The sequence below is a fragment of the Eptatretus burgeri genome, chromosome 7 (genome assembly GCF_056783735.1).
Source record: "Eptatretus burgeri isolate ZD-2024b chromosome 7, Ebu_testis_v1, whole genome shotgun sequence".
Classification (NCBI taxonomy): Eukaryota; Metazoa; Chordata; class Myxini; order Myxiniformes; family Myxinidae; genus Eptatretus; species Eptatretus burgeri.
This window is the reverse complement of record NC_140967.1, coordinates 85,787,052-85,800,448: the sequence shown is the minus strand read 5'-3', so window position 1 is coordinate 85,800,448 and position 13,397 is coordinate 85,787,052. Positions and strand designations below refer to the sequence as shown.

Below are 13,397 nucleotides of genomic sequence, written 5' to 3'. Positions count from 1 at the left end.
CGTGCCATCTTGGTCGGCCTTCTGTCACCTCGCTAGAGTCTGAAGCCGCCATTTCTTTTTTGGCCTGCTCAACCAATATCTTAACTTTGAAGAGTTAAGCTGTTAGTTTTTTTTGTGGTTTTGTTTTTTTCAGCGGTTTTTTTTCAACGATCTTTTTTTTTTTTTTTACTTTCCTCACTCATGTCATCAATTGCCTGATCATCATACCTACAAATCGCTGGATACATTGCAATGCTTCTAAATGTCCGGAGACACCAGCATTCATGGCGTTATTTCATTTCCGCACATTCCATAACCTCTGGAATCTCTTCATCTCAAGTCAGATTTCAAAATTTAAACTTCTTTATTGACTTCAGCAGTAGTTCTAACTGCTAAAGAAATAAATAAATAAGTGTTTACATGAACAATTTGGACATCCCTTGACATTATGGGCGTCAACGGGTACATGCTGTCTAATTCATCGATTGGCGATCACGAATTGCTTGCCAAGCCAGCCGTTCATTATCAACTATTTTGTGGAGTGCTTGTTTGAGTGCTTAAGCCACTTGGTGAGCGCTCTACAATATTCGCACTGTCACCGAATATATCAATCGACTTGAACAAAGTACAGGACCCACCCGCCTGCGTTTGTCCATGCGATGCCTCGTATGGTGGTTCGCTCGCTGAAAATGTTCAATTTTATTTTACACCACATTTCCCCTTTAATACGATCTCCTTTCATTGCACGACTCGTCACTTCAGCATAGATAAATCCATATAGAAAAATTAAACATTTCTTTTTTTATAGTTTCATAAACTGTTTCATTGGAGTGTTCGTTAAACCACTTGGTGACCCCTCTTCAGGCTTTGGTGATACTGCGGTTCGATAACCGGAGTTTGGAAGGCAAGCTATATTACATGATAACAATAAGTAAAAAATGTTTGCAGTTGTTCCAAAGCAATGAATCGCCACATCATGGCAGCATAGCCAAGAGGTACGCACGCTCGCGCTCAGCTGTCTGGCCTGGGTTCAAATCTTGACCCAGCTATAAACTGTTCAATCACCCTGCCTGTGAAACAACGGGATGACAATGTGTGTGCAGTCTCTCGGATGGACGTTAAACTGGGCGTCACATCTGCCGGAATCATCCCTCCTCTCCCCCTCCTCGCTATCACCACCACTCTCTCCCCTCTCCTTCTTTCACTCCTCTGCCTCTCACCCCATCCCACCCCTCCCTCTCTCTCCCACGCCTCTCCCTCACACTCCTACGCCTCTCTCCCTCCCACCCCTCTCTCTCCCACCCCTCTCTCTCCCCCCCCTCTGCCTCGCCCTCCCACCCCCACCTCTCCCTCTCCCACACCTCTCCCTCCCACTCACCCGCCCACCAATCTTCCCTTCCTCTCACTCCAACCATTCTGCCTCTCATTCCCACCCCTCTCCCTCTCTCTCTCCTCCTCTCTCTCTCCCCCCCTCTCTCTCTTCCTCTCTCTCGCTCACCCCCACCCCCCCCCTCTGTTAAGGGGACTGTTAATGACTCACCATTTAGTGTTGAGTTTATAACCACTTCCCCCTGGTTTAGCATGTACGAATCGGATTCGGAGTGAGCCGATTGGAGGGGTGTAAAGGTCACTCGCTACACGTGTGATCACACATGCATGCAGGCAGGCCTTTGTCAGGTATATAGTGTAGGTTTCAAATGCTCCCGCCTGGTTTTACATAGAAACCGGCGGTTAAAAAGTAAATGTTGCTGTTTGGGCTCGTTTTATTGCCCTTCACTTCCCCGCCTCTCACACTGCCTTCCCTTCCTCTCACACTGACTTCCCTTCCTCTCACACTGACTTCCCTTCCTCTCACACTGACTTCCCTTCCTCTCACACTGACTTCCCTTCCTCTCACACTGACTTCCCTTCCTCTCACACTGCCTTCCCTTCCTCTCACGCCACCTTCCCGTCTTCTCATGCCGCCTTTTCTTCCTCTCACGCCACCTTCCCTTCCTCTCAAGCCACCTTCCCTTCCTCTCACGCCACCTTCCCTTCCTCTCAAGCCACCTTCCCTTCCCCTCACGCCACCTTCCCTTCTTCTCATGCCACCTTCCCTTCCTCTCATGCCAACCTCTCTTCCCCTCATGCCACCTTCCCTTCCCCTCACGCCACCTTCCCTTCTTCTCATGCCGCCTGTTCTTCCCCTCACGCCAGCTTCTCCTCTTCTCATGCCATTTTTTCTTCCCATCATGCCACCTTCCCTTCTTCTCATGCCGCCTTTTCTTCCCCTCACGCCACCTTCTCTTCCCCTCACGCCACCTTCCCTTCCTCTCACGCCACCTTCCCTTCTTCTCATGCCGCCTTTTCTTCCCCTCTCGCCACCTTCTCCTCTTCTCATGCCGCCTTTTCTTCCCCTCATGCCGCCTTCCCTTCTCATGCCACCTTTTCTGCCACTCACGCCACCTTTTCTTCCGCTCACGCCACCTTCTCTTCCCCTCACGGCACCTTCCCTTCTTCTCACGCCACCTTCTCTTCTTGTCATGTCGCGTTTTCTTCCCCTCACACGACCTTGTCTTCTTCTCATGCCGCCTTTTCTTCCCCTCACGCCATCTTCCCTTCCTCTCACGCCACCTTCCCTTCTTCTCATGCCGCCTTTTCTTCCCCTCACGCCACCTTCTCCTCTTCTCATGCCGCCTTTTCTTCCCCTCATGCCACCTTCCCTTCTTCTCATGCCACCTTTTCTTCCCCTCACGCCACCTTTTCTTCCCCTCACGCCACCTTCTCTTCCCCTCACGCCACCTTCCCTTCTTCTCACGCCACCTTCTCTTCTTCTCATGTCGCCTTTTCTTCCCCTCACACCACCTTCTCTTCTTCTCATGCCGCCTTTTCTTCCCATCACGCAACCTTCTCTTCTTCTCATGCCGCCTTTTCTTCCACCTATCCCACCTTCTCTTCCTCTCACGCCACCTCCCTTCCTCTCACGCCACCTTCCCTTCCTCTCACGCCACCTTCCCTTCCCCTCACGCCACCTTCCCTTCCTCTCACGCCACCTTCCCTTCCTCTCACGCCACCTTCCCTTCCTCTCACGCCACCTTCCCTTCCTCTCACGCCACCTTCCCTTCCTCTCACGCCACCTTCCCTTCCTCTCACGCCACCTTCCCTTCCTCTCACGCCACCTTCCCTTCCTCTCACGCCACCTTCTCTTCCCCTCACGCCACCTTCCCTTCCCCTCATGCCACCTTCCCTCCCCCTCACTCCACCTTCCCTTCCTCTCACGCCACCTTCTCTTCCCCTCACGCCACCGTCCCTTCCTCTCACGCCACCTTCCCTTCTTCTCATGCCGCCTTTTCTTCCCCTTACGCCACCTTCTCTTCCCCTCATGCCACCTTCCCTTCCCCTCACGCTGCCTTCCACTCTCCTTGCGCTGTTTTCCCTTCCCCTTCCTTTCCTCTCATACCACTTTCTCTTCGCCTCACACTGCCTTCCCTTCTTGTCACGCTACCTTTCCTTCCCCTCATGCTGTCTTCCCTTTCCTTCCCCTCATGCTGTCTTCCTTTCCCTTCCCCTTGTGCTGTCTTCCTTTCCCTTCCCCTCATGCAGCCTTCCCTTCCCTTCCCCTCGTGCTGTCTTCCTTTCCCTTCCCCTCATGCTGCCTTCCCTTCCCTTCCCCTCGTGCTGTCTTCATTTCCCTTCCCCTCATGCTGCCTTCCCTTCCCCTCATGCTGTCTTCCCTTCCCTTCCCCTCATGCTGCCTTCCCTTCCTTTCCAAATGCGCCACCTTTCCTTGCCTTTTCTTCCAATCCCCTCACACTGCCTTTCCTTCCTCTCACACTGCATTCTTTTCCCATCACACTCCCTTCGTTCCAACCCCTCCCCTCATGCTTAGCTCCTTCCAAAAACCCTCCCCTCTGCACCCCCCCCCCATGGATATATCCAGGCAGTCTCCACGTGCTGTATTAACATGCTGTTTTAACGTACCCCATTTTGTTCAATCTTGTGCTTCCCCCACCCCTCCCTCCCCTTTTCACAAGTCCCCCAACCAAACACATTTCCAGAACCCCATCCTCTCATACTCACCTCCTCCCAAACCCACTCCTGACTTCCCTCCTTCCCCCCTCTCCTCACCAAACATCGCTATACAATTTGGGAGGGGGGTGAGGATGAGGAGGATGGGGGCATCCTCCTCATCCCCACCCCCCTCCCAAAGTGTATAGCGATGTTTGGTGAGGTGTTGCTCTTCCCATGCCCCCCCCCTTACTTGCTCTTCCCACCTTCCGAGCTCCTCCTCACTCTTCCACCTCTCCTCGCTCGCTTCCTCTCTCCCTCCCCTCCATCCCCTCCCCTTCTCTCGCTCTCTCTCCCTACCCTCCCTCCACTCTCTACCTCCCCTCGCTGCTCCCTCTCCCTCCCTCTTGCTCTCCTTCCACTTAATATTCCCGTCAGTAAAGCAACGGGTTGTATTTGCAAGTCTAATATGTTAAGCTCATTCGAAACCCTCACTGACTCACTCACTTACGACTAATATGAATGTTCGGTACCTACCGGGTGACGTTGAAGGCTGAAATTTTGCGTGCCGACGGATATTGAAGCTATTGCACCGGGAAAAATCACAGTCATTGGAAAGCATTCATTAAATGAAAATATAAATGAATGAAAATAAATTTTGGAAAAAAATTAATGGCAAAATAAATGCAGGTCAGTGATCCGAGAATGGGGAAGCACGGTAATTTAGCGTGCTGACAGATATCGAAGCAGATAGACCAGGACAAATCACAGAACCGTCGGAAAGCATCCTTAAATGAAAATATAAATAAATGAAGAAAGACAAGTGCAGGTGAGCGACCCGAAACAATGTGGAAGCGTGGTTCATTGTTGCTTACAATGTGTAAGCATACCCCACGTGTGTGTGTGTGTGTGTGTGTGTGTGTGTGTGTGTGTGTGTGTGTGTGTGTGTGTGTGTGTGTGTGTGTGTGTGTGTGTGTGTGTGTGTGTGTGTGTGTGTGTGTATACACACCAACGCCAGGAGCTAGTCACAGGTGGGCTTTTCGACCTCACCACAATTGTGCCAATCGGCCACCAGCGTAGGATAGGGTTGTTCGCCAAACTCGACCTACCTAAGTACCCACGCGGATGGTAAACCGGGCGATCGTACCTCGCCGCAAGTCGACTCCAGACACGAGCCGCTTGGGCGGCCCGTTCCGTACTATCGGGATAACCGAGCGGTGTTATCGTCGACCTGGATGGTTCAGATTAATTACCGGGATGTTGCACCCACTACGAACCCCTTACGTGATGCAAGATGGAGGGTCAATAAAGAAAAGACGAAGCGAAACGGGCACAATTCAACAAGCAAGCATTTTATTCAGAGCCACAGACACAAAGCACGTATATACAGCCATACAATAATCAAAATGTACACATAACAGCCAAAACAAAAGTAACAATGCAGAGCTACAACCAAATACGCGTACACACAGCAACACTTAAATAGTTCTACTTTACGAGACACGGCGCCACAAGATCCATACAAAAACCCCGAAAAGAAAATGGTGACTTCCCTTTGGGCCGTCGAGTCCCTCTCCCACATCCGTCGGCGTGGTCGCGCCTGACCGCGACTCCGATCCCTGGCGTGGTAGGCAAGTCCTCTCCGGTGTGTCTCGTGTTGGCCGCTCGACGCCACGGACGGGGTTTCCGGCGCTATCTAAGCGCGGATAGAAAGGGGGGGGGAAACGTTGTTGCTTGAGGTCGTGGTGTGGAGAATGGCAGCCTTTCCGTCCCGCCAGCGGGGTCTCGGGACCGCACCACAGAAGACCAGGCCAGCGGCCACCACGCAGAGGAGACGAAGAGGAAGAGCGAGCCGGAAGAGAGAGAAGAAGACGAAGTGAGCAAGAGAGCCAAAAAGAGCGCTCCGCCCGTGTCCGACTTTTATAGCCCGGGGCTCCGTCCTTCACCCCGCCCCGTTCTCGGCTCCACCTTCCTTCGAGAGGGTTCCCGAAGAGGGGCGTTCCCTCTCCCCGACCGCCTCACGCTGGTCATACACCAATCGGCAGCGAGCTGCCCTCCCCCCTTCCTTCACACCAAGCGCGGGGAAAAATGGCGGGAAAAACAGACGGGAAAACCCGCGCGTCCTCGCAGCTCCTTCCTTGGCGCCCTTGTTTGCCGTTCGGAAGCGGACGTAGTGGCGAAGATGTAGTAGCGTAGATGGTGGAGGTGGCGTGGTTGCAGTGTGGTTGGCGCTGTGATGGGGATAGTGTGGTTGTTGAAATGTTGTGTGTTTGAAATAAAAGATAGAAAAAGAAAAACGCCTAACTCAAAGTGTCGCAGCCCGGATGGATCACATAAATTCCCTCTATACAACGGGTTTGGGCTAACTACACATGTCCCGATGAAGATATTTCACCTGAGGGTCCTTTATGGTGTAATGCGAATTTCCACAGCCGTAACAATATATATGTATGTATGTACGAGGTGTGTTCAAAAGTATCCAACCTTAATTTTTCGTTCGTAAACAAATGAAGCTAGGGAGCCGTGGTTTGGTGCACATATGGAGGCGATCCTAATTAGTATGCATGATTATTTTCCCACCTGCAGAAGCTGTCAGTCGCCGACAGACCGCCGATGAGTGAGGAAGTGCAAGTGAGCGCCGTCGGATTTTCGTTTTTGACAAAATTATGGATCACTGTGGTCTCATCGCCAGTGATCACTGTGTTGAAGAAGTTGGGATCGCTGTTCACAGTCTCCAGCATGTCCTGTGTGATCTCCAAACGGAGTTGCTTCTGCTCGATTGTTAGCAGCTTTGGCACGAACTTCGCTGAGATTCTCCTTAAGCCCAAATCCTCAGTCACAATTGAATGAACGGATCCAATACTGACGCCTGCCTCGTCTGCACGTTCTCTGATCGTGATTCGACGATCCTTCATCAGCAGGGTCTTCACTTGGTCAATGACGATCTCATTTCGGGATGTTGAGGGCCTACCAGAAGGTGCTTCACTTTCCACTGATGTGCGACCATCTTTGAAGCGGTTGTACCACTCTTTTATCTGTGTGGTGCCCATTGCTTCGTTCCCGAAGGTCTGTTGAATCTTGCGGATCGTTTCCACTTGGGAATCGCCAAGCTTTACACAAAATTTGATGCAGTAGCGTTGTTCAAGTTTTTCCGTCATTTTGTCAGAAACGAAAATCCGACGGCGCTCACTTACACTTCCTCACTCATCGGTGGTCTGTCGGCAACTGACAGCTTCTGCAGGCAGGAAAATATTCACGCATACGGATTAGGATCACCTCCCTAGCTTCATTTGTTTACGCACGAAAAATTAAGGTTGGATACTTTTTGAACACACCTCGTATGTATATCATAGCAGGGACCTGTGCGCAATGTTACAAAAAACATCTGCACAATGTAAAATGTGACGAAGCCCTCACCCTCCACTTCCCAACACAAAGGTGCCAATCCGCTCCCCACTTCAAGCCTACAAACCCCCTCCCACCCATCATGGCCACCTGTCCAGCTCACAATCCCGCGAGATACGTGCAAAAGACATGTGACCATGAGCAAGTCACGGCCTTTCACGGTCTTCTGTCTAACTCACAATCCCACGTTGATCTGGTTTCTGAGGCTTATTTCTTTCCAGGCACGCATTAAAAATTTGAGCTTTGTAAATGTTGGAGATGCAAGGCCCATGTGAGGCCCATGTGAGGCCTTGGCCCCGTATGTCTGCGTTGTTCATGGGAGTACTTTTTAACGTAATCAAATTATTTAAACGACGGTATATTTATTTGAGAATACTGTAATGCAAATGAAAATGTGAAGCCTCTATTATAATAATCAGTGCAGCAAGAAACCATTCCTGAACAGACTTATTACTTCTGTTATTTGAAAAATAATGATCGTCATTCATAAGCTGAGTGGGGAATATTTCTTGGATAGCATTCAACGAACACAAAATTCAGATGATATTCTTGGCCCATAACTCGTGTTTGAAGTGCGATTTGTTCCTGACAAACCGAGCGCTTTCCAAACAAATATCTTTCACCTTGAAAGTGTGAATGAGAGCCTTTCTTTGACATCGAGGTGTAAGTTCCACGAGGCCTTTGGCAGGGACTTTCTGCTCGTGTACCCCCTTTCGCAGCATTGGGCTCATCCGAGCCGCTATCGTGCTGTCCTCCTCTTCTACCTTACGACCCCCTGCCCCACACTTTGCAACCCTGTACCTTACTTTTCTAAACCGAATACAGTATGTAGAGTACATTGCTACATTGCACATTCAGCTTTCATGGTCATTGGGTCAACAATGATATTTCTTCCCACGTGTTGTTGAGGTTAATGCTCCTTGATGAATCCCATCATCCTAATTTAATCTCCATATCCAACCAGCATTACTGTCATTTCCACAATCCTTATTCATTCCAGCCTTACTCATTCATGTATGTTTCTAATTTGCTGCTTTTCTCCACTACACAGTTTTAATGTTCAAATCCTTGTAGCTGAAGGATTGAATGAATAACTATTCGGTGGCTAATCTTCTTGATGTATTCTGCTTACAGGGACAATTAAAAAAAAATTTTTTTAATGTAAACTGCTTTTTTTCATGTTTGCAATTTCTTTAACAATACCTTCTTGTAATTACCTAAAATAACTACCTGGAGGCATTGTCTTGAATATAATCATTCCATGAAACTTGCTCTCCCCAAGTACGTTTACTTCCACTGTGGAGTAACTTTGCAGGAAATGTGTCCCGCATCTAGTTGAAACTATCATTCGTTGTCAGCTTTTCGTTTTGTTTTCGAGTAGTCTCTGTTGGGAAGGTGTCCTTGAGGGTAGCACAGCGCTGGGTGCTTTTGGCTTTCAGTGGTTTCTTAAATGAATCAAAAACAAATTAAATAATAGTGTGCAAATCCTTTTTCCAAGTACAAAGCAGAGAAAAGTCACCTGGGAAAAGTTGAATCTGCAGAGTTGGGGGTGTGGGAGGGGGGCGGTAACTGAGTTTGTTGAGTGATTTCGAGCAGCTGAGCTCAGAGAAATGTACCGCCTAGCAATGTGAGCGGCTGATGTGTTTCCGGCATTGCACTCCCGATGTGCCAGGCTCAAGATGTCAAATGATGAGATCAAACGAGCCATGATGCGCATGGATGAACAGGAGGAGCTGCCAAAGGACATGCTGGAGCAGGTGAGCTTCATGAGGATTTGCTGAGAAGCCTATATCCTCTGTATGGGATGCACACTGTGTCATTATACCCTTCGGTCGTAGTCAGATTCACACTGCCTGTTTGTGCACGAGAAATACAAAGAAATTCTAAAAAGCGTTAATCTTTTTCTTGTTCATCTGTGATCGCAAATCACTGAACTAACCAGCACAACGAACATGCAGTCATTCTTATGATGTCTCTCTCTCTCTGCTTCTGGAGCTGTCAAAACCGGTTATTCATTTGCGCTTGCTTATTCCACGTTGTCATGTGATATCCATTTTTGTTGAAGGTCTATCTTGTTGTGTTGCTTTACTTTCTCATTCTTCTCTTCCACCCAACCTTCATTCAGCTCCTTAAGTTTGTTCCAGAGAAGAGTGATGTTGATCTTCTGGAAGAGCATAAGCATGAGATCGACAGGATGGCCCGTGCGGACCGCTTCCTGTATGACATGAGCAGGTTCGTATCTTGTTCCTTCAAGGCAGGACGAGGGGGTCTTGCTCAAGGGAATTTTTTAACTCCTTTGCTTTGTTGTAAAATGTCAATAAGGAATGCAAGGAATTTCCTCTGTCTATGTATTTACCATTCTGTCTTCATTGATTTCCGAATGCAAGACTTGCATTCATTTGCATCAATGTACCATCTGGAATTGTAGATAGAAATTATTTTAATATTTTAGGATGTTTTTCGGTATTATTTGCATTTTCATGATTTCATAGCTCAACTTTTACAAGGAATTAAGGCACAGGAGGACATTCGGCCCATCATGACTGCGCCACACCAATACACCAGATTTAATCAATCCGTCAATACCTCTTCCCTTCATGTGCAGCCTTCTAGCTGCTACACTGGCACTCATTTCGCCGACCTCGGAAGGATGACAGGCTGAGTCAACGCCCTGGTGTTAATTCAGAGGGTAACAGGGCTTGAACTCATGACCCTAGGATCCCAAGCCACCACCCCAACCGCTAAGCCAACACCAGGTTTCTAATTTACATTTCCTTGAATAAATTGCTCTTCCATTCTTTTTACGATTTATTTTCTGTGTTTATAAGATCATCCAAGTTGGCCAGGTTGAAGGATGAATGGCACAGACTGGCTGTTTTATGGGTTCGATTTTATGAATGAGTATCTTCCCATGGTTTATGCTCATTGCCATTTTTTTTTTGGGGGGGGGGGGGTTTGGTAACTAGCATTGCAGTTGCTGCGTATACATCATGATTGGAACCATCCACATATTATGTATGCCAAATGGTGGAGTCTTTGTCCTCCACCTCTCCTTTTTCTTCTCTACCCCCAAGCAATCCTTCATTTTATGTCCCCTTCTGACCTCCTCCGACAAACCTCCTCATGTTATACTCCCTTATCCTCCCACCCGAACTTCTATTTTCTCTGCTATCCTTTTCTCAAATTATTATTTATTTATTTTTTCCCCTCATTTGTTTGCATAATTCCATATTGAATGGACGGTCCACAACACACAAGTCCACAACACTAGGTGTGTCATTCATGCGTGTTTCCGCCCCAATCGACACTCTGATCCTTATCGACCACCTTCCTGTCAATGCTGTTTGTTTGTGTTCTTTTGCAGAATTTCTCACTACCAGCAGAGGCTCCAGGCTTTGTTTTTCAAGAAGAAATTTGCTGAGCGGCTCGGAGAGTCCAAGCCCAAAGTGGAAGGTGAGAAGGTCACGGTGTACCTGAATCGTGTGATTATGCTGGGGAAGTTTACATCTGCTGAGCTAATTTGGTCATGCAGTGAGTAACATATAGCTTTGCCTCTCACACGAGGGCTTTGCAACGCTTTGCCATAAAAGGAAAGTTTGGGAGACTGAAGAAAATGTAGATCTTTTTGTTCTTCATCAAATGCATTTCATGGGAGATTTGCCAGAGGCTTTTGTAACTGGAACTACAAATCAGACACGGAACCCCAAACAATGACGCATTGCCTCTTTGGCATGCTTCGACTTAACATGGTACATTGAGCATGTGTGTGTGTGTCGTGGCTGCAGAGCGGTAACTCTTTGTCGTGACAACCAAAGAGACACAGTGTTATAAGTGACGTAAGCCACATGTCGGGTGTGTGATGCTTAGCAGCAGGCATTGCATTCCTGAGGCTTGGCGCCAGTGCGAGTTAGTGAGTGTCACAGAGAAAATCTGTTGCTGTAAACGAGGTAAAATTACCCACTTTATTACATCTCTGGCAACTGCAATTTAAATAAGGTGAGGTTATTCCCCCCCCCCCCCCCCGGTGTGTATAAGTTTGTGTTGACTGTTATCGATTTGTGGATTTTCAAAAGTATGCCTGCACGATCATTACTGCTCCAACCGTTTTCTTCCATGGTTTGGCAGCCATTCTGATGGCATCACGTGAAGTAGTACGGAGCCGGCGACTGCGGCATCTGCTCGAGGTAGTTCTCGCTTTTGGAAACTACATGAACAAGGGCCAGCGAGGAAATGCATATGGCTTCCGCATCAGCAGCCTCAATAAAATTGTCGACACCAAGTCTAGCTCAGACAGGTCAGTGTGCTGTGCTACATGAGAGAACTGGCATGGAATGAATATTTAATCTCATCATTGCATACCATGAATGTGATGAGAAATAGAAATGTGAAACGATCACGCATTTCCTGATTATTTTATTTATTTATTTTTGTTTGGTGGAGGGGTGGGGGTGTGTGGTGTTGTTTAGAATTTGAATGGATTCTCTGGGATTTTTACTTTATTGCATGATAGGATAATGTGTCTGCAAAAAAACTGGTTGTACTTGAGTTGATCCACATTCAAAACTGGAGGCAACACCAGCGAGTGTGGAGCTACCGAGTAAGCGAGGCTCAGGTCCTTCATTCCGACCGCCTAATGGTCTTCATGTGGAGCTGTTTAGGAATTGTGTGCCTGATGTTAAGTATCCTCCCAGTGGGAGAGTCATCACGTAACTAATAATCCGTTGGAAAGACTTTAACGCCATTGTCATCATTGCCTTACGTATGAGACTGAGTGTGTGTTCACGTGTATGTGGCAGTGGTGTGACATAACAAGTTAGTCATTTAAAAAAAAAAGAAATTATTTCATTTAATCTTTCAAATAGTTTCAATATTATATTATCAATCAAGAGGTCACGGAAAGAAACCAGAGAGTTGGTGTCAAAGCCACCCAATGCGAGCCTTTTTATACATTTATCGTTTTTAAAAGACTCGTCTAATAATATTTTTTTATAAAGCATTGCAGTGAAGTCTGATCCAAATAATTTTAAAGCAATATATGTATTTGTATATTGTAATCAGTAAACTAGTACACATATTAAATGAATGGCAAGCGTCTAGTATAAACAGGCGAGCATTGGGTGGCTTTGACACCATCTTAGGTTGAAATAAATAAAAAAATTAAAATCATTTATTAATTTCAACTTTACAACACCAATAGTATACCCCAAGGGAACCTCCATGCCAAATATCAGCATCCTCGTACACATATTAAATGAATGGCAAGCTTCTAAATAACTTGCACCAAAAACTTTAACGTTGATGTGCTACAAAAAAGTTAAGTTCAAAACAGGTCAAAAATTTAAAACATTTGAAATTATTTTATAATTTCAACTTCACTACACCAATAATATACCCCAAAGGAACCTCCATGCCAAATATCAGCATCCTAGTACACATATTAAATGAATGGCAAGCTTCTAAATAACTTGCACCAAAAACTTCAGCATTTTCACGCTCATGCTGACGCTCACGCTCACGCCGGGGGTATCGCTATAGCTCTCTGTTCTTCGAACAGGCGAGCTAAAAACACGAAAAACATAATCGTAACACAAGCAAAGCAAATACAAATCTAAATTGACTTGTTACCTCTGCCACCGAAGGTGGACGGAGGTTGTGTTTTCACCCCACCTGCCTTTCTCTGTCTGTCTGTCTGTCTGCCTGTCTCTGTGACCAGGATATCTAAAAATGTTATGGATGGATTCAGACGAAACTTGGTGGACAGGTTGGGAGTGTGACAAGGACAAATTATATTTTGGTGAAGATTCAGATCATAGAACTTTTTAAATGTTGCAGCAGGCATTACATGATGCTGAGCAGGAATAGATTAGCGTCTCTTCTACCCCCCTTTAATCCACCCCAAACCCACCTCCTTCATATTCCCTGCTTTCCTTCCTGAAAGTCCCTGTAGTGTCCATCTTGTTTACCCCGTGTACCCCTCCCAATCCCTCTCCCTTCCACAGATCTCCTCATGTGTTGATTCCCCACTG

At 47.2% G+C, this 13,397-nt stretch overlaps 1 protein-coding gene across 6 annotated transcripts in view; it reads left to right on the top strand.

Annotated features, from left to right (window-relative positions):
- The window catches only part of LOC147023669 (disheveled-associated activator of morphogenesis 2-like), a 232,218-nt gene that overhangs the window by 155,913 nt on the left and 62,908 nt on the right, over nt 1-13,397 (top strand). For all 6 annotated transcript variants that reach the window (XM_085889357.1, XM_085889361.1, XM_085889360.1 and 3 more), the window contains exons 18-21: nt 9,044-9,128; nt 9,497-9,603; nt 10,736-10,824; nt 11,497-11,665. In XM_085889357.1, coding sequence (XP_085745483.1) covers nt 9,044-9,128; nt 9,497-9,603; nt 10,736-10,824; nt 11,497-11,665 — 450 coding nt within the window. The remainder of the gene's footprint in view (nt 1-9,043; nt 9,129-9,496; nt 9,604-10,735; nt 10,825-11,496; nt 11,666-13,397) is intronic.